General features: G+C 36.5%; 2 protein-coding genes and 1 long non-coding RNA gene across 5 annotated transcripts in view; 2 read left to right on the top strand and 1 right to left on the bottom strand.

Annotated features, from left to right (window-relative positions):
• The window catches only part of LOC127637399 (EF-hand calcium-binding domain-containing protein 4B-like), a 107,928-nt gene that overhangs the window by 42,150 nt on the left and 38,960 nt on the right, over positions 1–26,818 (bottom strand). Inside the window, exons 1-6 of one of the 3 annotated variants that reach the window (XR_007969723.1) lie at positions 24,136–24,167; positions 23,545–23,656; positions 22,594–22,779; positions 22,403–22,503; positions 22,108–22,198; positions 21,047–21,924 (exon numbers count right to left, since the gene is read on the bottom strand). The exons of 1 other annotated variant lie outside the window; for it this stretch is intronic. The gene's annotated coding sequence lies outside the window, so the exon portion shown is untranslated. Of the gene's footprint in view, positions 1–21,046; positions 21,925–22,107; positions 22,199–22,402; positions 22,504–22,593; positions 22,780–23,544; positions 23,657–24,135; positions 24,168–26,818 lie in introns of those variants that run through there. One more of the 3 variants, XM_052118437.1, reaches the window with a different exon arrangement.
• Positions 1–26,818, top strand: part of LOC127637503 (uncharacterized) — a 123,596-nt gene that overhangs the window by 61,941 nt on the left and 34,837 nt on the right. Inside the window, exons 39-51 of the mRNA XM_052118593.1 lie at positions 2,749–3,063; positions 3,354–3,674; positions 3,895–4,209; positions 4,370–4,693; positions 4,783–5,100; positions 5,324–5,620; positions 5,732–5,806; positions 6,060–6,374; positions 6,532–6,750; positions 6,923–7,018; positions 7,892–7,948; positions 10,602–10,658; positions 10,778–10,855. Of these exons, the coding sequence (XP_051974553.1) occupies positions 2,749–3,063; positions 3,354–3,674; positions 3,895–4,209; positions 4,370–4,693; positions 4,783–5,100; positions 5,324–5,620; positions 5,732–5,806; positions 6,060–6,374; positions 6,532–6,750; positions 6,923–7,018; positions 7,892–7,948; positions 10,602–10,658; positions 10,778–10,855 (2,787 nt within the window). The remainder of the gene's footprint in view (positions 1–2,748; positions 3,064–3,353; positions 3,675–3,894; positions 4,210–4,369; positions 4,694–4,782; positions 5,101–5,323; positions 5,621–5,731; positions 5,807–6,059; positions 6,375–6,531; positions 6,751–6,922; positions 7,019–7,891; positions 7,949–10,601; positions 10,659–10,777; positions 10,856–26,818) is intronic.
• LOC127637407 (uncharacterized) lies at positions 17,564–20,225 on the top strand. Its single transcript, XR_007969731.1, has 3 exons — positions 17,564–17,788; positions 20,018–20,080; positions 20,193–20,225. It is a non-coding gene; the product is annotated as an uncharacterized LOC127637407 (long non-coding RNA).

Here is a 26,818-nt window from a genome sequence, read left to right as displayed (position 1 = left end):
TCACACTTTTCCTATACATTGCATACATATACATATGCACATGCTATATTATGTCCCACTGAAAGGGCACTGTACCAATGTCTGAATTAAAGTACTGGCATAGTTTATCCCTGAGATGTTTGCCTTGTGTTGTGCTGTTGATTGTGTGTGGCAGGGAGGCCTGCTGTAGGTCAGGGCCTTGTCTCTATCTTCCTGGGACGGTGTCATTATCTGGTCCTTCCTGGTCAATTCCCGCCATGTTCACAACACTCTGCACGCAAAAAGGTGTGCAGAGCACAGCAAGTCAAAACAATGTCCTCCACATTGGCAGTGTTTTGAATATTAATGGTGGTTACAAAGACTCAAACAGTTTGTTAGGATGCCAACTGCATTTTCTACCACCTTCCGAGCTTGTGAAAGCCTGTAATTGAAGACACGTTGCTCTACAGATATGGATATGGCTTCACGAGGTACTCCTTCAAGGGAAATGCCTCATCTGCCACAATGCAATAAGGAGCCAGCAGGTCAGATTCAGGAAGTAGTGCAAGGGCAGGGATGTTCAATGTTCTGTTCTCCAGTGCATCCTGCAGTGAGCATCCACCAAACACTCCACCATCTGAAATCCACCCATTGCAACCCACATCTACATACAGGAATCTGCTATTGCTGTTGACCAGTGCTATTAGACCTATGGAAAATGTATGCTTGTAGTTGTAAAAAGTTGATCCAGTTCCTGGTGGGGGGAAAATGCTGATGTGTTTCCCAACCAGAGCACCCAGGCAATTTGGGAAGTTCCTCTGAGCCTGGAACCCATCGGCTACTTGCTGCCACTCTTCCACTGTCTGGGCACTGAAAAACAAGAAAATAAAATTTAAAACAAAAACTAATTTCATATGTCAGACCCTTGATAACTCGTAGTCATCTGGCCATGTTTCACTGTCCGAATGCATTCAAACTCCACGATAAATATCAAAGTATATTAAAAAAATAAAACAGATATAACATGCATACCTTCAGGTATTTCTCTTTTAAGACCTGGTAGATTGCTGCAGAAGTTTCATGAACGAATTGCCGAATTTGTTGACATTCCCACGCAGAACTGGTAAGAAAGGCTCTTGAAGCTTTCTCCTGTAAAATTGGACTGATAAGATCCTTCAGCATGAGGAACTGAACAGAAAGAAGCCGAACGAAACTTTTTAAAATCAGAGGTTTCAGTAAACTCCAGCTCTCGACAGATTCGGGAAAGCCCATTGAGCCTGTCTCCGGAGTATCCATTTGCAACTTATTAGACATTACCGATATATCACGTATCCGTATGTGGTGAGCGAGATCTGCGTGGAAATGGTAAGCAAACACTGCTTTGTTTATGTTTTGTATCCCAGCAGTCACTAGCTCTTCCGTTTTCCCGTTTTGAATAACGAATACAGATTACTGCCATCAGCTGGTGCGGAAAGGTATTACCTCTCACGCAGGCGCAGAACGGACGTGTCAGTTGGCCGTCGGGTGTCGTCTTTGCGGTGTGTTGAAGAGCAATTTTTTGACCCAGACGCAGGCGGCGTGAGCCGACCCCACAATCTGCATTAGTCGGCGCTATTGTTTTGACTTCGGTTTGGTGTGTCACGACCTTCAGTAAATGTGTTTCTGCCATCTTCTGGATGAGTAACGCATTGCAGCATTAAACATGCCGTTGGCTGCTGGTCTATAGAAAGCACGTTTATGCTGCCATCTCCTGGATGAGTAATGTATTGCCGTATTTAACAAATACAGTATTGAAGAAATGCCCTTTGAATTAAAACTATATTTATTTACAAATCTTGTCTGAATTGCCCTCTATTAATTATACAGAATAAGTTCAGATCATTATATGGTGCACTTTCTTTTTTATCGTACAATTGGTTAGAACAACAGAAAAGACTGGCAATTCCTACTTGGTACTATGCACTTTATCTCATTAACAAAAAATATGTTTAAAATATCAAATGTATTCACATTAGTGAAGAGTCAATATTTGTGAATATGAATAAGACTATTTGTTGAAGTGTTTGAAGTGAGCATTCATCTGTGCTTGTATCTCATGTGTGCAGGTGACAGACTTTGATGCTGAATATAAACTGTTTCTGTAAGATCAAACTCCTTTAAGATGTGTGACTTTATCTCTCCACACTGACTTATAACAGACATGTGTCTCTCCTCAGTAAAGTTTCTCTTCATGATGGAGGAGGAGTTTTGTTCATTAGTGCTGACACTTTATTGATATATATGGAGAAAATACAAATGCTGCCTTCTGATTTGTCACTGATTGTGTTTGAAGATTTCTCCTGATCTCTCTAATAAGGCAACAGTGAGTGTCATTGGCAGCAGCATTAAGTCTCTCTCTCTCTCTCTCTCTCTCTCTCTTTAGGGGATGAGAGCACCCTGTTTCTTCAGTGTCTCTGAGGGAGAAGAGGAGAAACTTGTACTGAGACTGAATTAATCAAACTGTGTTGAGTAAGAGACATGAAGAGCTGTTTGACACTCGTTTTACTGTCTTCAGTGGTTACACGTATCACAGCTAGTGAGTAAACACTTTGGGTCATGAGATAAATTATATATTTTCTATATCTTTTCTGTTTTGTAAATTTGAAGTGAATTTAAATGTATCTTAAATGACTTTACATATTTTCTTCTGTTCTATATTTCTCCTATAATATCGCATTATTATTGTGTTTGGTGTCGTGTTGTTGTTGTTGTTATTAGATGGTTATTTTATGATGTATTTCTCATGGACAGACAGTGTTAACGTGAGACTTGTGAACAGTAACAGCCGCTGTTCTGGTAGAGTGGAGGTTCTTCATGATGGTCAGTGGGGAACAGTGTGTGATGACAACTGGGATAAGACAGATGCTGAAGTGATGTGTAGAGAGATCAGCTGTGGAGAGGCTTTAGCAGCACCACAGGCTGGTTATTTTGGAGAAGGATCAGGACCAATCTGGATGGATGATGTGAGCTGTAGTGGATCAGAGTCTACACTGAAGGACTGTGGATCAAGTGGATGGGGTGTTAGTAACTGTAGACATAGTGAAGATGCTGGAGTTATCTGCTCAGGTAATCTGCTCAATACATCACTCAGTTTTTGCATCACTAATCAGCCTTTCTTCCGTAAACTTCACATATACATTAATAAATACTTGAATGCATTTTTTTTCAAAGTAATTGATGTAGCTGCTGAGTTTTCATTAAATATTAATGTTGAAACAACTTAATTAACAAATTTTTAAACTAAACAAATGTAACTGACATCTGTGTCATATCATAGACACAGTAAGACAGATTAACACTCAATGCCTTAACAATTCTAAATAAAGTGTATTTATGTTTTATATTAATTTAATCAGAAACCATAAACTACGGAAGGTTTACAAGACTTGCTGATGGACCTCATCTGTGTTCTGGGAGATTAGAGATATTTCATGAGAAGACGTGGGTTTCAGTGTGTGATGCTGCCTTTGACCAGCAGGATGCAGAGGTTGTGTGTAGAGAGCTGGACTGTGGGGCTCCTGTACAGGTGCTGGGAGCAGCTGCTTTTGGCAAAGGAGAGGGACAGATGTGGACAAAAGAGATTCAGTGTAGAGGAAATGAAACACTCATTCGATTCTGTCCATCATCATCTTCAAGAACCTGCTCCCATGACAAAAACGTGGGACTGAAATGTTCTGGTAAAATGGCAATGTTTCAACCTGTGTGTTAAGTAATCAAATTCATCATACAGAGTAAATACTAAACATGCAGCACTAAATTATATTTGTTTTCTCAATACCATCTTATGAACTGTTCTGTTCTTCAGGAAACTTATTTGGGTTCAGCAGGACTAAGATTTACTCAAAAAATGTCTGTTCTCTTCCCTTTATTTTCCTTCAATTCTATTTATTCGTCCAGGTTACTCTGAGCTTAGATTGGATAACGGGCCAGATAACTGTTCTGGTCGAGTGGAGCGTCAGTATTTCAATGAGTGGGGAACAGTATGTGATGGATGTATGGATATGAGAGCTGCCAGTGTCCTCTGTGGACAGCTGAATTGTGGGATTGCTGTGTCTGTTGTGGGAGCGGACTGGTTTGGAGAGGGAAGTGGTGAAATCTGGGCTGATGTGTTTGATTGTCAGGGGAATGAAACACAACTCTCACAATGTCCCATCTCTTCATGGAGTCGAGCTGAACGTTCTCATAGACGAGATGTTGGAGTCATCTGCTCAAGTGAATATTTTACACTCAAGCTCAGATATATACTGTTTCTTCATAACATTAATATATTTATTTTCAGTTTCCTCTCACCTGCACATCAGATATGATGTGTTCCTTTATTCACATGAACTAACTTTCAGTATTTAGGTAACATTTCAGAACTTCTCTTCAGATTCGTCTCTGGCTCTTCATGATGGGCGAGTGCGGTTGTCTGGAGAGAGAGAGTGTGAGGGGGAGTTGGAAGTTTACATCCATCAGGTCTGGAGAAGAGTTCTGCTGGACTCCTGGAGTCTCACTGAATCCTCTGTGGTCTGCAGACAGCTGGGCTGTGACTCTGTGCTGAACTTCTACAGCTCCTCTTCATCCAGTCCTGAACACAGTCATGAGTGTGTGATGGGCTTCCAGTGCTCTGGGAGTGAAGCTCATCTGGGGAACTGCAGCTCTCCACAAACTCTCAACTGCAGCTCCACACAACAGCTGTCAATCACCTGCCTTAGTGAGAACAACAATATCTGGGCATTTTCATTCTCTGACAATAGATTAATATAATTTAACATGCATTTCTCTCTCTGTATCTGATCTCAGGTCGTGGGTCCATCAGGCTGGTGGGTTCTGGAGGAGACTGTGCAGGGAGGCTGGAGGTTTTTCACAGCGGCTCATGGGGGACAGTGTGTGATGACTCCTGGGATATTAAAGATGCCCATGTGGTGTGCAGACAGCTGCAATGTGGAGTGGCCCTCAGTAACCACCAGGTTCCAGCCTGGTTTGGTCCTGGTTCTGGACCCATATGGCTGGATGAGGTGAATTGTGAGGGGAATGAGACGTCCCTGTTGAACTGCTCTTCTCAGGTCTGGGGAAAACATGACTGTCATCACAAAGAGGATGTAGGAGTCGTGTGCTCAGGTAAACTGTACACTGCAGTGATGTGTATAACTGCTGTTTAGTAACATCAAAAATTATTTAAAACATATTTTAACTTCACAGTTAATGATATCTCTTTTTGATGTTTACCTCCATCCATTGTATGTAATACTTATTGAGAATGACTTTAGGATGATTTGCTTTATAAATCAGAATGTGGTTGGATGAGAGTAGAAGTTAATTCAACAAATTATTTTGCATCTAGAGTTCAAAGAGATCAGATTAACTGATGGTTGTGAAGGGAATGTGGAGGTTTTCTACAATGGATCATGGGGTAATGTATGCTGGAACCAGATGGACAGAGACACAGCGAGTCTGATCTGTCAAGAGCTGAACTGTGGAAGATCTGCCAGTGACCCCAGTAACTCACAAGGACTAAAGTCAAATTGGCTAGATATATTTAAATGTCGTCCACATGATTCAAATCTCTGGCAGTGCCCATCTTCACCCTGGGGACAGAATGACTGCAGTGAAGGTGAAGTGGCCAAAATTTCCTGCTCTGGTAAGATCATTTACAATTATTTGAGATGGTTTCAGTGGTTGTGATTCTATAATTTTTTTTTTTTTGTGTAATATAAATTGGGAATGAAATTGTATAATGTTATAATCTCAGAGGAGAGTCATGATTCTCCACGCAGTCGTCTGACATGTTCTACCTCACAATCGCCTCACCAGAGACAGTGTTCAAGTAAGTGTTTTCTTTTGTCAACAAATATGTTAAACAAGACAGCTAAATATTTATTACTGTAAACCTGTGTTTTCTAAATGTATTTTTAATTTTGCACTTGAACCCTGAATTATTGTATTCAAACTAAATTGTAAGTTTATTAATTATTATTCTAAATTATATATATTTTTTTTAGGATTTCTAGTGTCAGTTTCAATGTGTTTGTATTGTTGTAAATGGGTTGATTAATTGTTGGTTGATGTGTGTGATTCAGATCATGTTCCTCTGAGACTGAGAGGAGGGAAGGGCCGGTGTTCTGGGAGACTGGAGGTGTATCATAACGCTGTGTGGGGTTCAGTCTGTGATGATCAGTGGGACATCAGGGATGCTCAGGTGGTCTGCAGGCAGCTGGGTTGTGGAGCAGCACTGAGTGCTGATGGGAATGCAGCCTTTGGTGCTGGTGAAGGTGTTGTGTGGCTGAACAGAGTCGAGTGCAGAGGGAATGAGATTCACCTGTGGGACTGTCCTCTCTCCCTGAATAACCACACTGACTGCTCACACAAAGAGGACGCTGGACTCACCTGTGCAGGTGAGATTATTACACTGTTGAAATCAGAACTGCCTGCCTATAGAGTAATTTGCCCAATTTATTTATTTGTTAATTTTAGTGCTAACATATTCATTATGTTGTTTTCAAGATGACAATCATTTCAGCATTTTTAATGTGTTTGTTTTTACATTTACAGATTTGTCTGTGTCCACTACTCCTGCCCCAACAACATCAGCTTTTCCTCAAGTTTCAGAAACAAAAAGGAGACCAGCGCGATCAACATCAATCACTCGTCCACAAAATCCTCCTCCTCTCTCCATCCCTCCAGTGGTTGTGATTGTATTTGGAGCTGTGCTCTTACTGCTCTTACTGCCACTCATTATACTGATTCAGCAGAACAGAGTGATGAGGAGAGGTACGACAGATGCACACATCATATACAAGTTCAATTCTGATACAATCAACTATCTCAGACACCAAAAACAACCTATTGATTTTTTTTTAATGTCTGTGGTGTAACTGTAATACTGTATCTTATTCAGTGTCTGTTGTGAACTGACAGCAGGTTTGTCTGTCTTCACTCACAGCTCTCTTTAAGTGGAGACACAAGACTCTGAATGAAGCCGTTTATGAGGAGATTGATCACAGACACACAAACAGACACAATCACTTCAATCAGAGGGGTGAGACATCATGAGAGAACATTATTTAAAGCTTTAATTTGTGAAATATGTTTATTAAATACAGAAAAATGTTGCCAGAAATGGAAAGATATGTTCACAAGCAAACACTTCAGTAACTTATATGTTAAGATCTGTGACACCAGTGAAACATGGAAGAAACGGCATCCTCCAGCTACTGTATAATTCATAGATCTGTCACATCATCTAAATTATGAAGCACATTAGTGTTAAAATCTGATCCACAGAAGGTTTAATGTTATCAATCAGATCACATTCTGCCTTAATAATTCAGATCATATGTGTAAATATTAAAGTCAATATCTCTCATTAATGTTATGTTGGAGAAAGTGTAGATGAGAGCATTTATTATTAGTGCTGTTAAACCTCCTGTTTAAACCCTCACAGAAAACCACAGAGATGCAGGTGCATGTGTGTGTGTGTGTGTGTATCAGTGAGTGAGAGAGTGGGGGTTAATTCTTGTATTTATAGGTACTGCAGGTGTGTGTGTGTGTGTGTGTGTGTGTGTGTGTGTGTGTGTTTGCCTCATCCTGTGTGTATTTCTGGAAGCCGGCAGTGAGGAATGGGTTCATGTGAGGATACTCGTGTGTGTGTGTGTTTGCAGAGTGCAATCAATGTGGCATAAAAATTTTTTAAAATTTTTACAAATCATTCCTTTTTTTAAGGAGATTAATATTGGTGTTTCAGTACTTTTTATTATTTTTAGTGTTTTACTGTCGTCTGATTTGATATTGTCTGATTCTCACTAACTCCGTGATCTCTATGATCCAGTGAAAAGAGTGAAATCTTCAGGAAATGGTGATTCAGTATGTTTGTAATAAACGTGTTTCAGACTGATCTGCTCTCATTTAACAGGAAGTCTCATCTCTGAAGAACAGCATTCTGGGTATGAAGATGCTGAACTTCTCTCAGGTTAGAGAGCTGATGAGTGTTGATTCATGTCACATTTCAGTTGTACAGTACATACATCACTTGCAAATTCATCAAAGAAATGTAATTCACAAACTCTACCACTCAGGGCCGGCCCAGTCTCTGTTGGCGGCCTAGGTGAGATTTTAGATTGGTGCCCCCAGAACAAAAAAACACCAAAAAAATAAAGTGCAGTAAACTTTAGGTCCCTTTCAGCACACTAAAGCGCAACATTGTGAGGTTAGTGCCATCCACGAATGGGTAAATCTTTTGCAATCAATCTTTGTGCAAAATAAATCAAGGATCTGTGGTTTCCAAACTGCACACATCTGGACTTCTTTGTGGCAAAGTACCATTTTAATACATTTCAGGAATAGTATCATTAATATGTTTAATAATGGCAATAAATTAAAAACAGACAAGATCAGATGCCAATAAAAATAATTTTATACTTCATACTTTTCATTCCTCCTGCGGTGCCCAGGTACTCTATGGAGATCAAATTTCAATGATAAATGCTCTTTTGGCATTTTCCATTAACAGGCAAGTGCCAGCTTTACAGGTCCCAAACAGAGGTTTCTCTACAATTATCTGATGGACCCATTTGTAAACTGTCCATCATGGTCTATTTTTTTATCAATCATATTAGTTTAAATTTCCCTGATACATAGTATATTTGATGTTTTCTCCGTGTAGTCAGCAAGTCAACATTTTCGGTTGAAAGTGACAATTCATGGCAAGCGCGAGTTTAATGAAACTGGTGTCCTTTTCAATAATTAGAGTTGGGGAACACTCTTTTAAAAGTGTACTTACATTATTGATATTTCTAGCAGCAGAGCAATCTGGTGATCTTTAGACAGACAAACAATGTGCAGGCAGAGAGTGGGACACAAGCGAGCATGAGATAGCGGGCGGGCACACGAGCAAGCAAGATATAGAGAACATTTAAAGGGTCATGAACTGGATAATAAAAGTTTCCTTGATATTTAGACATATAAGAGGTAACTGTACCATAAAAATATACTGTACATTTCAGAACTCAACTTCCTCCTCAATCTAAAAAGAGCATTTATAGTAGCCACCCTGCTGAAACATCTAGTTTTGAAATCTGTCTGTTTGTGACGTCATGAAACCTTGCTCATTTGTATTTACACATCCCACAACATGCGTCTTCAGACCTTTGGCCCCGCCCACTGGCGCACAGTTCAAGTCAAGAGAGCAGACCTTGTGTGGCTAACTATTCCAAACATAACACCTAAGGGGCCCATCTAGACTATTTTTGAATATATTCCTGCACTAGACAGACATCTTTGACAACTTGATACATATCTTGTGCCACTTTTAAAAGATGCGGTGTCAAGTTACAACTCTGAAAGGGAGCAGCAAATCTCTCATTCAGCTGATGCCTCTTGTTTATTTGAGCACAAACGCAACATGGACGCATTCTTTAGCACATCTGCACAATTTTTAATTGTTGGTGTATGTAAACATAGGACGTCTTTGATGATGGACATCTTTGACAATGGACGTCTTCGACCCTTTGTTTCTGCTGATGTGCACCTCAATGCACCTTCAGTGTGTATGTGCGTAATTTCAGCATTCTTTGGACAATGATGTGTTGGTTTTTATCGGCTCATGTCAGTGTCGATTGCTTGTGAACAGACAAAATACGATTCCAGCTTTGCAAAGGAACTGTTATTGAAGGAAGGGGCCGTTAAAAACACTTATAAGACGTAAGTAAAGCGTTTCATTCATGAATATTTCATATGTCATGACTGTTTGATAGTTTATGGTGCTGAGTGTTAACAGTTGTGCTTGAACAGTTTAATATATTCAGATGCAATGTGTTAGATGTGCGTTATGTGTAAACCTTGATATTTAGTTTTAAAATGTTCTTCTGAATGAGTTTGCTGAATTTGAGGGGCTGCATCATGTTATTCAATCAAAACATTGACCATTTACGATGAAGTTTTAAGGAGGCATTTAGGCCAAAACCGAGCGTTTCTGACTGAGGGTTAAAAACAGGGTGGGAAATGATAATATATTACTAAATTGTGCAAAAAACTTTCTTGACACTATCAGTGGACCTCAGGGAAGAATTTTTTTATAAAAAATAGCACTTCATGACCCCTTTATAAAAGCACTTTGAAAGTGTGTGCCCTCTGAGGCAGCCGCTCAGCAGAATAATCACATAAGGACACGGAAACATTTAAAAGTAACAAATATACTGAATGTACAGTGTGATAGTCCTACCTGTAGAGAACATCTTAATATGAAGACAAAGTTAAATCCCGGACCGTTTATTTTGAAATCCCAGCCAGACGCTTTTTCAGGTCCTAAAAAGAAGAGAATGGACGTGTGGTCACCTTATGTATTCATTTATCCATAAAATAATGATGTTGGAGGCACATGTTGCACAACACAGGTGTAGAGAGGCACACAGTCAACATGAGAGGTCACACTTATGAAAAAAATAAAAACCTCTCGTGCGAGCCCCCTGTCATTTTGCACTCTATGCAACCGCGTATGTTGCCTATGCCACAGACCGGCCCTGCGACCTCTGAATTAAATATTTGACCAATGACTCAATGCTATTGAAATACTGCAGCTTATAATACTAATATACTAGAATCTCCTGCTCTGTTCTCCTGTTCAGAAAAAGAGTTCAAGACTGAATATTATGATGATGTCACCAACGGCAGTGGCATAAAAGGTCAGTGACATTGTTTTTAACTGATCACATGATTTCATTGACACACGTTTTAAAACATTGGTGGCTTTATGACCTGTAAAGAATATATTTTGTTTAAAAAATAATTATTTTCAATGCAGAAGAGATGGTAAAAGTAGTCACTCCGGGATACTATGATGATGTCATCACTGATGGACTGAAACCAGATTGTGAGACCGGTGAAGTTCTGTTATTCTATAATGACATATTTTGAATAATCTCCTTCTCTGTGTACTAAAGGATAAAATAAAGTTTGTTTGTTTGTAATGGAATCTGTTTCATGTTAAAGTTGCAGAAGACTCACCTGAGAGGTACGATGATGTCATCACCACAGGACACAATTTTAATATTAAAAAAGGTATTTTATTATTTTATTGCATTTATTAAATAATATTAATCTAAAATCAAGCCCAGTATAAATAATCTGCAAGATTTCTAACTTAATGTTTTATTTTTTGGCTTATATGGAGTGGTGGTGGCGTAGTGGGTTAAAGCACATAACTGTTAATCAGAAGTTCGCTGGTTCGATCCCCACAGCCACCACCATTGTGTCCTTGAGCAAGGCACTTAACTCCAGGTTGCTCCGGGGACTGTCCCTGTATTAAGTGCACTGTAAGTCGCTTTGGATAAAAGCGTCTGACAAATGCATAAATGTAAATGTTATTTCTTCATTTACATGTGCAGTGGACACACCAGAGAATTATGATGATGTCATCATTAATGGACACAGCTCAAAAGGTGTACTCGGTGAGTCACAATGTTTGTATTATTACCGTGTACTAGTGTTGGGTATCGAGTCCACCTTAGTCGAGTCCGAGTCTTTAAACAATAGAGTCCGAGTCGAGTCCGAGTCCAAAACAGGCAGAGTCCGAATTAATCTGTTCATGAATCTGAATTAAAATTTTAACCGTAAATCAACATCAATATTTTAAGCTTATTTGAACTTTCAATATAAATGTAACAAAAACACCTCTATATTTTATGATTAGTTTCCTGCTGAACAATCTTCAAATGTGCTTTAGGTGTATGAAGACAAAACTGTCCTTCAACACACTTCCTTTTGCGTTCTGTTGACATTTCAATTATTTGTTGCTCTTTCCCCTCCATCAAATATAGACTGAAGAAAGTGAAAGATGCGATAGTCATTAAAACATAAAGTTATAATTATTTCTACTTCATTTTCAATTGTCCTTTCAAATTAGTTTATTATTTCTTTAGATGGGGATCATTTTAGATAAAACTATATACTGAGATTTCTTCATATCTGCCAACTGGTTTGGGAACATAATGAGTCAGCACAGTATTAATTAGCATTGCTGAGAAGTTACATCAAATGCTACATCTGAAAACACTGGTAAAGCCCAGTGCTAATATTAGAGCCATTTAACACAGACATGATTGTTAATTGATGGAAACGTGGGGCAGTTCTACACACTGCTTGTGCATCTAAAACCCTGATGTGTCTGTGTGTTATCATTTAAAAAATAAGAGGTATCATAAAAATGTATTTAGTACCACCTTGAAAAAGCTGTTTGACAACAGATATTCACATACGGTATATTTCATGGGACAAAATGGTAACTGAATTTAAACAAATGATCCTGTTCAAAAGTTTACATTCCCTTAGTTCTAAAAGGATTAGTTCACCCAAAAATGAAAATGATGTCATTCTTTACTCATCCCTGTGTTGTTATAACTGTGTTGATTTTCTGTCTTTTTCTTAACACAAAGGGAGAAATTGTGAAAAATAAAAATTGTGCTCAGTGATGTCACACAATGGCAGTTTATGGTGACCACTTCTTCAAGTTTCAAAAGAACACAAAAGTATAATTCAGAAGTCTAACAATTTATTGTATGCGACTCGTGTCTTGTTCTGAAGGAATACGATAAGCTTTGGTGATTATCAAACCGAAATCTGATGTATTATAAAGTGAAACTCTTCACCGACCGTTCATCTCCTGTGCGCATTCATGAGACAGACTGCACGTGAGTTTTGGAGATACTGGCACCAGAGCAAACCCTTTAATATGGCGTGTTGCTTTCTCAATGATTAATGACGGTTTGTCCTGAGCTGTGAAGCTGCCAACTTTTCGTAAGAAAATGACTGTACATTCTTTGGTTTCCCAGCATCTTCTGCACATTTGAGTTCTTCCCAACAGTGGCTCAATGATATAGACATCCAGCTTTTCACATTTAGGACAATTGATGAACACATACACAGCTATTACAAAAGGTGCAAACATTCATTGATGCTCAATAAGGCAACATAAGAACCAAGGGGATGCAAACTTTTGAACAGGATGATTTATGTACATTACAGTACATTTTGTGTAATGTAGCTTTTGAAGGGCAGGACTACATAAAATATATAATTTTTTATCTCTTATATTTGCATACATTCAGAAAGGGTGTGTAAATGTATAGGCCCTAGGAATAAAAAAGGGGGTATGCAAACTTCTGTGATATATTGTATGTGAACTTTTATATTTTATTTTATATTTTGTTTTTCACTATTTAACTACATTTTAGCTTTTTTAATTGACAAATTCCATGTAGCCTATTCTATCCATATAATTTCATATTGCATGTGTAATTATGAGGAGAATTTAAAATTCAAAATACAATCCCCAATATCGCAACATTTAAAGGAATATTCTGGGTTCAATACAAGTAAAGCTCAATCAACAGCATTTGATTATCACAACTCATTCCTCCTTTTCTTTAAAAAAGCAAATATCAAGGTTACCGTGAGGCACTTACAATGGAAGTGAATGAGGACAATTTCTGGAGGGTTTAAACAGAAATGTGAAGCTTATAATTTTATAAAAGCACTTGCATTAATTCTTCTTTTAAAACTTGTGTATTATTTGAGCTGTAAACTTTAAATTGTAATTTTTATAGTCGTTTTAGGTGTTGTTGACATTACATCATCATGGCAACGAAGTTGTAAAATTGTCTAACTTTATACAGAAAAGGTCAGTAAGTGATTTTATCACACTAAAATCATGTTTACATGGATATCTTTTATGTCTTGTGGTTATACTTTGAAACAGTCAGTATTTTAACTTCCAAAAATTGGCCCCATTCACTTCCATTGTAAGTGTCTCACTGTAACCTCGATTTTTGCATTTTGTTTTTAAAAAAAATTTTAAGAAAAGGAGGGACGAGTCAATGTATTTTTGTGGTAAGCAATATTATGCCACAAATGCTGTCGATTGAATCTGAACCCGGAATATTTCTTTAAGGGCTTGTATGTAAAAAGTGTGTCTGAATGTGACACTTGTCCGATATGGAGGCCCAAACCTGCATAAATAATGAATGAATAAATGTAATAATAAAAAAATAAATAAAGGAATAAATGTCTTGATAAAACAAATATAATTATTTTTTTAATTAAATTTATTCCTGAATTTCTTATTGTATGACTTTATTCCTTTATTACAGTATTTTCTATATTTATTTTTAACTTTATTTTTATTCTTTTTAACTTTTAATTATTTATTCATTTATTTTGCATATTTTTTTTATTTATGTGTTAATTTATTTTGCATATTTATTTATTCCCACATATATTTATTTCCATATTTATATATTTCCATATATATTTATTTATTTATACATGTATTTATTTTTACTTTTCTGTGTGCAACATGGAAATGAGGGAGGCGGTCCTTGCGGAGCTCCAGTGCATCATTGGTTGAGAGCTCAATATTACTTATCGGAAGCAAATAAGATGGACCAGAGCCTCTATATGGCTCTGAGATGGACGTCCCACCATAGCACCACCTGACTCGCACAGATTTAGAATATGCAGGGAAACGTTTTGTAGAGAGTTTAACAATCCAGGATGTGCTACAACATTCATACGGGCATACAGCTCTGTTAAAACATCAATAAGCACCTCTACTCTAAATGAAACAGTCATTTGATGCGTGGTTATTGACTTCATTCGCAAGTTGCGTAACTCTCTAGATATATGTGAAGAGTCAGCTATAGCCTAGATTTTTTTATTGCAGATGTATACATACATAAATGATCAGGGAAATGAAGCATGGTTGTATTTTTTACAATGAACAATCATAACAACAGATGGATCATAACAATAGTATGGATTTGCAGACATCAAAATATGAAGTTATATATGCAGAAAAAAGAGAAAAGGACAAGGTTAAATCATATCATTTATGAAACTTGCACATTTTGTTTTGTGATTGTAGTATAAACAATACATCTTGGACTGACTTAAGCTCTTATGTTTTTAGCCCCACAAATAGCTATAGTTCATATGGCTATGACCTAACCTCACATCAAATCGAGCACACGCTTCAATCTACAATAAGCCAATGGTAAACAGGACCCGCCCACATAATTATCATACAAGAGACAGAAATGTAAGAATAAATACAAAAATAAATAAATGTGGGAATATTTAAATATAAAAATAAATACATGTGGGAATAAATAAATGAATGCATAAATAATAAAAAACAAAACAAAAAAACAAAACAAATGAAAGAATAAAACATTTTTAAAGAATAAAAATAAAAAGAGAAAATAATAAATAAAAAGAGAAAATAATAAATAAAGGAAAAAAATAAATACAAAAAATTAATTCAGGAATAACTTTTATTAAAAACTAATTATATTTGTTTTATCAAGACATTTATTCCTTTATTTATTTTCTTATTATTACATTTATTATTTATGTAGGCCTATTTATTTATTATTTTTGCATGTTTTGTCCTCCATAGTCTGATTTACCTCGAGAGGAAAATGAACATTCAGGAAACATCCCGCTTACATTTTCAACATGGATCAGCTTCTTTCAGCTCGTTGTTGAAAACGCATTTTCGCATTATTTTGGGCATTTGCGCTGACTGACGGGACGATACAGAGTGTATGACGTCATTGCCGTGATATCCAGACACATTTCAGATGATTTGCTAAAATGAAAATATCATCAAATTAACGTGCGACAAAACAACATTTATTTTCTTCTCTGCAAACGACACCAGAGACAATAGCGAGAAGGACAATGAGGAGATTTAATTTAAGAAGGAAAAAATCAGTGACCCCACCAAAAACCGTGTAATTAATTAATCGGGACCCAATCTATAATTAAATTATAAACAAAACGTTTCGCTGCCCAAAATATATTTATATTTCATTGTGGAAAAAAATGAAAGAACGTATTTTAAGCAGCTCGTCAATGCTTTTAAAATAAAATAAAATTAAAAAAAAAATATATATGTAGCCTATGTGCTGTTTATCTGTTTTTTCAGAGTTGCAGTCTGCTTTAGCAATAAAAATGTTTCCCGACTTAAAAAGTTCCAGTTAATTCATCAAGGACCAATTTAAGTTTATAACACTGTGTGGACCACAAGAGATGCCTACATGTGTGGATAGCCTTCATTACGCCTAAAAATACTTCATAGCCCAATATTAATAATGTTTTTCTGTATTTTTATTTTGTATATGTTGTTTTAGTAAACTGTGAGAGACATGATGTGGGTGAATTGACTTAATGAAGTTCTTCTTCACGATGAATTCGCGATGCGAGCACCGACTTGGCTCTTCTCTTCCGCGAACCGTTCTTTCGGACGCTTCGTTTCAATGAAATGGTTAAAAAAAAAAAACGATTCACCAGTTAATTTACGTAATGACGTCAGTTAGGGATGTGCAATACCACTTATTTTCTTTTCAATCCAATACCAAGTACTTTTAGGCCAATATCCACGATATCGATACAGATACTTCTAATAAACTGAATTCTTTGGATCAAATTAACTTAAATTGTATATATATATATATTTAAATTATAATGCTGCTTTGTTTACCCTTTAAAATGTAGTAAGTAGCCTATGAGCCACATATAAAACCACAAAATTAACTATAGATATAATATTTGTACTATTACTAAAACCATGTTATCATATGGATACTACAGTAATGCTGTATTGAAACCATGGTTAATTGTATCAAAACCTTGGTTAATGCCAAAGAAGAAGAAGAAGAAGAAGAATAAGAAGAAGAAGAAGAAAGGATTACTACAGTCATGATTAATACAACATCACTACAATAAATCCATGGGTAATTTTCATAAGGGTGTCATTTATTAACGAGGATTACAGATCATTATCAATGTTTTAAATACTCTGAATTTAAATAACCTGTAAAAATTGTCTCACAAGCCCATAATAATAAATGTCACGTCTAGGTTTGTCATTTCTTAGTGTGAATAAATCCAGATGCTGTTTTTCTGTCATTGCCTCAGGAAAGCACTGCTCCCTCTTTGAGCGCTATATGACTGAAAGTGTGAGTGCTGTCTGTGACTGCTGGTGTATTTTACCATTTCTGGCACGTCAAGATGAGCAGAAGAAAAAATAGTTCCGGTGCCTGTGCAACTATTCGCTCATATAATTGTTTTTTTTTCCACTTCGAAGCTCATGAAATGCATTAATATTCATGTTATCTAAATAATAAGATCACTATTTAAAAAAATAAAAATTTTTGAATCTGTATTTTTATGTGAGGATCGATATTCTTGATACCACATCAGTATAGGAAGTATCGATACATTAGTATCAGTCCGCCTTATTATAAAATAAGTGTGTCTATTATCATCAGTGTTTCATTCAGTGATCTTACAACACATCCTACATTAAAGTTTTGCACCTAAAGCACCCAATTCTAACACTGATGTACAAACGTGGATGTCCTGCACATGTCTAAACCATAAAAAGGGATTAAAGTCCCCGTGAACCGGAAGTTGCAAACGACTTTTCTCCATTGTTGTGACGTATTTCCGAGAGAAACGGAATACTAAATGAGGCAAAATAGTGGGCGTGGCTTTTTTTCCAACTAGCACCTGATTGGATCTAAAAAAGTAGGTGTTTCATTCAGAAATGGAGGCAGATCTTAACGCAAGTTTACAATCGGTTGTTGAGGATTACTCGCCGCCTGAAACACCGCCAGCAGTCCCCTTCCTGCAGCAGGAGGAGGAAGATGAAGAAGAACAGGAACACACGGAGGATAATTTCGTCACGGGGGGAATCAGACCTTACATGTTTGAGCCGTTACATGCGGAGGGTTCGAATGGTAAAAAGTGTTCCGTGAGTGTCACAACCAAAAATGCACCTCCTCGCCATCTCTCCTTTCACACGCTGTCAATGCTCGCAAACACACAGGCAGCCTGTCTACTGTCAGTTGGAGGGGCGTGGTTACGGATGTTTTTTTTTTTTATTTATTAACTAAGATTCAAACAAAGTCACTGTACAGTCAAAACTACAATAAAACATACATAAAGAGAAAAACAATACAGCCAATGGGGAAGGCTAAATATCATGTAAATACAAAGAAGGACTCACATATAGAAATAGTTTTAATTGCTTTCTTATTATTTGAATTAAAAATAGTCTTGATATATATTTGAATTTCTTTTTCAAGAACCAAAAACAAAGGTTGGGATTTACTATACTTACATTTATGTATATGAAATTTAGCAAAAATTACAATTAAATTTATAATATAGTATTCTTTCCTTTTATTTGAGGGATATTAGTAAAACCAAATATAACATTATCTAAACATAAAGAAAAAGTGGGATCAATGTTATCAATAATAAATCTGGTCAAATCTTTCCAAAATTTCCTTACATGAGCACAATGCCAAAATAAATGAAACAAGGTCTCAGGCAATGTATTGCACAAAGAACAGTTCGAATCAATATCCTTTTTAAATTTAACAAGAAAAACATTAACTGGGTAGTATCGGTGTAAGATTTTGAAAGTTACTTCCTTAACTTTATTTACTAATAAATATTTGTTTGGTAAAGCCCATATGGCCTTCCATATTAAACCTTCCACCAGTCTATTCCAATAAACAGTGCAGTTTGGTATAGTGACATTGTCTTTTTGAAGTAAGGAACGAATAGTTTTATTAATATTTAAAACTCCAGGGGCAAAACAAAGTTTCCCAATTGCAGTATCAAATAAATCATAAGCAGGAGGGGGCGCAATACTGTTTTGAGTATTAGCTCTAAATAGTGCCAGGACCCCTGTGGGAATTGCATCCATGTGGTTACGGATGTTAAGGAGACACCTAAACCGTCAAACCTACGTCATCAGGCAAGGTCCTCCAATGCAGAGGGGCGGGGAATTTTCAGATTTTGATTAAAGATTAGGAAGCCAAATTTTTTTTTTGTGTGGATTGACTTGCATGGATGAATTGTTCACCACAAAACGATCAATTTAGGCAAACAAAGTAAGAATGGTCAATTTTGAATTCATGGGGACTTTAAACTAGTCTGAATCAACTCACCCTTTTTTACACAAACATGATCCAGCTCATCACAACTTCAGATATAATCTGCATGCACAATACTCAATAGTAAAATTTGTTTACATCTCTCGACTGAAACGTTTCACCCCCTCATTCCAGTCCTCGGTTCACGCATGCGCATCAGCTGCTCACTGACAGCAGTTCTCAGTATTATGTCAGAAAGAGGCGATTCTCAGTTCATTGTAATGTTGACACGAAAACTGTTACGTCAGACAATTCAGTCTGATTTGTGAACTAGTTGGAGTGGTTAATTGCAAAGAAGAGTTGGCAAAAGCAGATATCACCAGTCATTTTGATTCTGAGTGTCAGGCACATCTGAGAGACAGGTTAAGATTGAGTAAGGAGTGGATCAGTGTTGACTCGAGACGTGAACAGTTAAGATTGAGTCCAATTTGGTGAACTAGTTCAACTCGTTCACTAAAAAGAACCGGTTCAAAAGAATTGATTTGTTCATGAACTGGACCTCATTACTTATAGTTTCTAGTACATTGGCTACATACCTGTCTTTGTGTTTGTCATGTCAGCCACCTCGGTAATCATTGTTATACAGCAGTCTACATTCAAGCATATTGATTGACTGAGTGTGCCGCTGTGCAGGTGTGTTTGCTCAACACGGTGAAACAAACTCTTGCAACGTTTACGACATCAGAGGGTGCCACAACTGCTTGCAGACAGAATGCCCATTTATTTCTGTTTCATAATTTTTATTTATGTATTTTGTTCATTGCATCACAAATCAAAAGCCATGGACTCGGCTGGACTCCTGAGTCTCGAGTCCGAGTCGAGTCCGAGTCTGTGACAAGTCCAAGTCCATTAAAATTGGACTCATGATTCGGACTCGAGCACCCCAACTCTACTGTGTACATATATGTTAACATGTACATTATGAGAACTGTGTAATCAAACAGTCCCTTAAAGGAAAAGGGATCCATGAAATTAGTGTTTTACAAATGAGCGTGAATTTTTATTTTCCATGTGATTTGTTCTCACGTGTGTTTCAGAGGGAGTTCAGGAGGAGTATGATGATGTGAAGAGTGTCAGTGAAGATGTGAGAAACCTGATTGGTAGGTGATTGTAACCATTTTGTGTCCATTTGTTTTCTAACATCTTTCATTTTTACATACATTTAATTAGCATTTTTATTGTCATTTTTCTATTTTTATTTTCTTAAATCAGACTATGATGATGTGGGGGAGGAGTCGAAGAAATGAGGGACAGTAAGACTCAATGGCCACACCCACAGCCTCTGACATCATATTACAGTTTCTGGATCTGAGAAGAGTTTATGAGAACATACAGTGTTACTGAAGATTCAGTGTCTCCATGTTTTTGTTATTTCAAATATATTTGTACTCAACAATGCATGTATTTTTATTTAGTTTATCATTGAATTGATTTGAAAAAGTGATCTTATATCACTGCATTTTATATTCAGATTTTTTAATGTTCTTTCATACCTTTTTTAAATGAAATTAAATGCATAGCAGAAATGTTTGACTGATTTCTTTTTATTATTATTATTTGACCGTGTATTAATAATAATAATGCTATTTACTTAACTTGCTCGATTAATAAATAAGCAAGACATATAATTGACTGGACATGTAATTCACTTGATAGCTAAAAAACAGTTGCTCAAAGGAACAGCAAAGTTTGACAGTTTCACTGTTTCAATGAAATGAACAGATATAGAAATTATTTTAAACAGGATTCGGCAAAATTCAGAATATAATAATTGGCTTTCGTTCAACTGATTGTCCTCGTCCCATTGGAAGTAAAATTTTGAACTGAATTGAAATTAATAAATTCAACAGACGCACAAGAGTTTTGTGACAAAGCATAAATAATTACATCATTCATTACAAATTATCTCTATTTATTCTCTGATATGTAGAACACATTTTCTTCAACACTGTCAAAACAATTAACACACACACATATATATATATATATATATATATATATATATATATATATACATACATACATATATATATATAACTAATTTAAATGTTGCCATACGACACCACACAATGTCCAATACTTTGTGATTAAGATAGATCAATAAACAAACATTTGGTATACATTATAGAAATTAAAGTTTATGTAATTTAATAAACTTAAATTAGCTTATTAAATATAATTAAATTAAGATGTAGAAACAGTTGAATTTGAGTCGTCATTTACTCTCATGTTCATGTCAAGTTCTTTTGACTGTAGTAATCTCTCTCTGTTTTTTTCCTCTTTTGAAAAGTTGTGGAAATGCAATAGTGAATTCTTTTCTCAACTGTTGGAGCAAATAGGAACGTAAAAACAATATTTGCTGTGGTCTCCCATTCACTGCTGAAGAAGTTTATACTGCAATAGTTTACTTCTGCATTCCTGAAAGTGTCCATTAGGATGTGAGAGATGTTCAAGTCATGTGTCCTCTTAAGTATCATTGCAGTAATGTTGATAGTTTCACAGGAGGTTTTCTTGACCCTGCTCTAAAATCATCCCTTCTGTGAATGTTCTAGCCCAAGCCAAATTGTAAAACTCCTGGGTTGACTTAACGGCTTGTAGCCTAAGCTTTTGCTTGATGACCTAGAATGTTGTGCTCCATTCATGGAAATGTACACAGGAAAAAAAATAAAGGGCTACAGTGGCAAGATGTGAGTTCTCTTAGCAGTCACACAAAATACAAATTTTCATTCATACTTTATAATTTAGTAATTACAGCTCAGTTTTAAGTCTGGTGCTGGTCTGATCATTTTCTAGATTCCAGAAGCAATTTTAAGATTTTTTATGATTAAACCTGTTCGACTGCAGCACTCACCCTCTGTTTCTGAAAAAGCTGCTCCAAATCCTGTTCTTTACTGTGGAGCTTCTCCTGAAGTTCTTGACGGCGCAGCTGTAGATTTTCAGAGTCCTGGAGGAGAGAGAATTATAGCCCAATTGTAATCTAAACAACTCAACATTTCTGTACATCCTAAAACATGAATGATGATACCCAAACATGATGAATTGGTAAAGTTTTTCAGGAATTTTATAGTCTCTGAACAAATAAAAACAAATGCACAGTACATGCAACAGTTCAAAGGAATGTGTTTACCTTCAGAAGTGCTCTATCTTTTTCATTAATGATCTGTTGCTCCATTTCCTCATATAATCTGAGAATTTCATTGTCATGTTTGGCTGCTTTCCTGTTCAGTGAGACAATGGCATCATGTACATTCTTTCAATGTAAAGATACATTTAATGCATTCATTTTGCATTAATAAATAATATGTAGAATAATAAACAATTTTTACAATAAACATATTGTCGCTGTCTCAGACTGAGAAACCTTTAATAAAGTACTGATATAGTACATTTATAACACAAATATGCCTTATGTGATAAAATACCACAAATTCTCAATTCTCAATTCCAAAACTCCTCAAAGTTGGACAAGAGGTGAGGCTCATCTTTCCTGACCTGAGTCCAAAGACTGCGGACCTCACTCGGGCTGAATCAAAGAGAGAAAAAGTGTGTTATGGTTTGTGGCAATACAAAGCTTATTTTTATCGTAAATGCAAGCACTTTAGTCAATACTGACTCTTCAAAGACAATGCTAGAGCCCAAACTCTCCATCAACATGCTGAAATGTCTCTCTTTTCCTCGTCCTCATTTCCTGATAGCTGTACGTCACATTGGTTTTGTTGCAGAGCTTCTGTAATCTTAAGAGAGGCTGCAGGCATTAGAGCCTCTGTCTTGGAGACTCTCCGTCCATGAAGAAAGTTACCTGGGGAACAGTTACAGATACAACAAATCTATGATATTACATAAGCTGCATTACTGTAATACAAGCAAATAAGATTCAGATATTTATTATGCAATTGCACCATGTCAGGGACAAAACTTTCACGTTTAAAGGAATGTTCCGGGTTCAGTACAAGTTAAGCTCAATCGGCAGTGTTTGTGGCATAATGTTGATTACCACAACAAATGATTTTGACCCGTCCCTCCTTTTCTATAAAAACAAAAAAACTAAAACAAACGTTGAGGTTCCATTGAGACACTTACAATGGAAGTGAACGGGGCCAATTTTTGGAGGGTTTATAGACAGAAATGTGAATCTTATAATTTTATAAAAGCACTTACATGAATTCTTCTTTTAAAACTTGTGTATTATTTTAGCTTTTATAGTCGTTTTAGGATTGTTGACATTACATTGTCAAGGGAAGGAAGTTGTCAAATTGGCTATTTTACACAGAAAAGGTCAGTAAGTGATTTTATCACACTAAAATCAAGTTAGCACACATATTGTTTATGTCTTGTGTATATACTTTTGAAACAGTGAGTATTTTAACATTTACAGATTTGCCCCATTCACTTCCATTGTATGTGCCTCACTGGAACCCAGATTTTTGCTTTTTTTTAAAGAAAAGGTGGGACGAGTATTTTTGTGGTAATCAAAATTTAAGTAAATAATTTACAAATAATTTTGCTTTCTTCATGCATGATTTCTGTTTGAAGTGTTCGTCTTGTCCCAAGATTATAAACTCACTAAATCCTGAGGAAAACTCTCCCAGGGTGAGGTAGCCATTTCGGTCAAGGTCTAGGGAATCAAAGACCTTTTCCAGTTCTTCAGCAGAGAGCGGCAAGTTTTTGTGTAGCCTCTAGAGAAAATAATGGCACATATTATGTATGTATAGATAATGGCTAAAAAGACGACAGAAAGCCAATACAGAGACTGTAACTTTGAATAGACATTTAAGATAAATCTTGGTACGATACAATTATGATTAATATTTACATATGAACACTATATTGCTATTATAACAATATTACTGTAATACCAATTACAGTTGCCTTTATTACCCAATTAGAAAATATCCTGTTATTACATTCAAGCTTACAAATGCATCATTTATTTGTAGAAATTGAACAATACCCTACATCAACCATTCCTATTAACCTCCGTTTTAAATGACTCTATGAAAACATTACATCACATTGAATTCAGCACACTGTAATGAGAAAAACAAGACAATAAGAAGACCTCTTTAACATCCACAACGAGCTTCCATAAAGAGCTTGTGTGTTTAAAGATGAGCTCGAAGAGGATAAGGAGAGCTATGTGAACAAACATTTATACCCTCAAATCAGTGCGTGTAATGAATCCCTTTCCCTCACTGTCACAGATCTGGAAAACCTCTTCTCCCTTATCCAGTATAGCAATGTTCCCCCAACCTGATTCCTTCATCTCCAGACTTTTCTTTGGCTGTGGCAGCCGCTGGCTCTTATCCTTGTCTGAGCCACTGCTGATGACCCGAGTGGCTCTAACGTGTTCAAACTCTGACATGGTTCCAACTCTGTCCACACACTAAAGCATAAATTGACCAAGGGGTCAGGATGCAATGTAGACAAGAGGCGTGACAGTACAAATGGGACAGAATCCAAAGCTAGATCCAGTACTAATAATTATCCTGATTATTTCAGGATTCATTATTCATTGTTGTCTTGAACTGAATCCTTGCTGTGGGTCCTAGACGGAAGAAACAGAAAATGTATAATATGATAACAATCCTCCTAAATCTTTTGGGATATTAAGTCTTTGAGTGGTGAAATGCAGAATTAAGCTGCAATAGTATCTTACTTGTGTGTATGTACAGCAGAACAGATTTATTTATTCAGTACAACAATACAGTCAAACAATTACTGTTTAAATCAAGGGTTTACATATTAATAGGTGTTGCATTGCATTGTATTTGTGTTATCTATGTTATTAATTTAATGCAATGTGTAATTTTACACAGATTATTTGTCTACATGTACAGCAATAAAATACAAAAATGGGAAAATATGCAATGGACTCAAATGTTATGAAAAGTAATGAAAGACTATGCGAAAAAAGAAAACCCTTAAAGAGATTCTGACATCATTGTGAAATTTCTGATATTTAGTTACTTTTTATAAGACATTTCAAAATGATCTATTACTGCAAGTAAACTGACAGGCAACACGTAATGATTAAAATGATGAGTGACCTGTCACCTTGCACTGATGTCCCACCACCACCCACTCAAAGTCAAGGGGGAACAGGAAGAGGTTTCTATGGTGAAATTTCCTGTTTTATCAGAAGTTGCTGTTAAGGTTTGAGGTGGTTTCCAGCATTTTATTTTATTATTATTTTTTACCATTAAATAATTAAAAAAATATTATTTTGATTGAACTTTTACACAGCTGACACATATTTAGATTGTATGGCTCATACAAAGGGGGTGAAAGCTTTGTGTAATTTAAGTAATTTAAATCTAATTTACGTTCAATACATTAACAGTATGAAACTTGAATTAATGAAGCTTCGACTCAAAATTACAAACGAACAAATAACATTTTAATGTAGCTCCTACAGAGAGAGAGAGAGAGAGAGAGAGAGAGAGAGAATAGAAAATAATTTTACAGCTCTTACCTGACAGCAACAAGTATTTACACTTCCTTCGACACTCTTCTATTCTTACGTAAAGAAAGATTAGTTAGAATTATTTTATTGTAATTGAGTAAAGCACTGAAGACTTGTAATGGTGTGAGAACTCGAGTGACGAGTTTAAATGACGAGGGTTCAAGAGCATGAGTGTGAGGTGACTACTCGGGCTAATGGCGGGCTAGGCGCACGCTTTTCCTCGACGATGCTCGGATATCTCCGATTTCTGCTTTGCATCAATGAACCTGCGCATCAATGGGCTGAAGGAGAGTTTGAATGAGGATCCCCGTAGGGAGGATGCTGGACTTGTCGGTGAAATTGCTCCACATCTGGTTCATAAGCTGGAGGACATCATCGACTCTGTACATCGCGTCGGAAAAAAAGAAGCCGGAAAGCAGAGACAAATGATTGTACAGTTTACAATGAGGAAATACCGGGATGAGATCTGGAAGACGACAAACTCTCCAGTGTGCATAGATCGTGGAGTAAAATGTGTGGAAGACTTGACAAAGGATGATCGAGTTGCGCGAGTTGCCTTGTGGCCTCTAATTGAAAAAGCGCGAAAGGAAGGAAAGAAAGCTTACTATAGAGGTCCACACGGTTACATTGAAGGAAAACGGATTGATATAAACGATTTTTCCGGTTTGCTCATGCGAGTGTTTCTGTACGAGTTATGTTAAGTTAGCGATATATCGAGCAGTGAGGTATGTGGTTGGTGCTTTTATAAGCATTGAAAGGTTGTGTATTTAGTGATTGTTTGTGTATATATATATATATATATAGGCCTATATATGGGGGATTGTATTCAGTCATGGCAGCACTCATTCAGCAGGAGTCGCAATTTTGTTTAATAAAGCTCCTGGGAAAATAATTATTTCTCGAGTTGATCTGAACGGCCATTGGGTGGCGCTGGTGTTAAATATTGAAGATGTCTTTTTCATTTTAGTTAACGTATATGGTTATAATAGTTTGAAGCTTAACCAACACATGTTTTCAGAACTTTCTTCGTTAATTTTAGAATTGAAGACGTTATATCCGACCGAAAATGTTATTGTGGGAGGGGATTTCAATGTTGTTCCAGATGAGGCGTATGATCGATATCCATGTAAATTTATCTCTCCACGACCTAATGCACTGATCGCGCAATTTTGTGCGAAATTTAATTAATTAGATGTATGGAGACATTTGAACCCCTCTTGTAAACAGTATTCATGGAGGAAATCCAATGGATCCAGCAAATCTAGAATCGACTATTGGCTGGTGTCAGACCACCTGACCGCGTATATTAGGGACTGTAGTATCTCAGCCTCTCCACTCACGGATCACTGTAGTGTAGCAGCTTCATTTAAACCGC

Source organism: Xyrauchen texanus, chromosome 45, assembly GCF_025860055.1.
Source record: "Xyrauchen texanus isolate HMW12.3.18 chromosome 45, RBS_HiC_50CHRs, whole genome shotgun sequence".
Lineage (NCBI taxonomy): Eukaryota > Metazoa > Chordata > Actinopteri > Cypriniformes > Catostomidae > Xyrauchen > Xyrauchen texanus.
The sequence above is the reverse complement of the archived record's forward strand: the minus strand, read 5'-3'. Positions and strand labels throughout refer to the sequence as shown.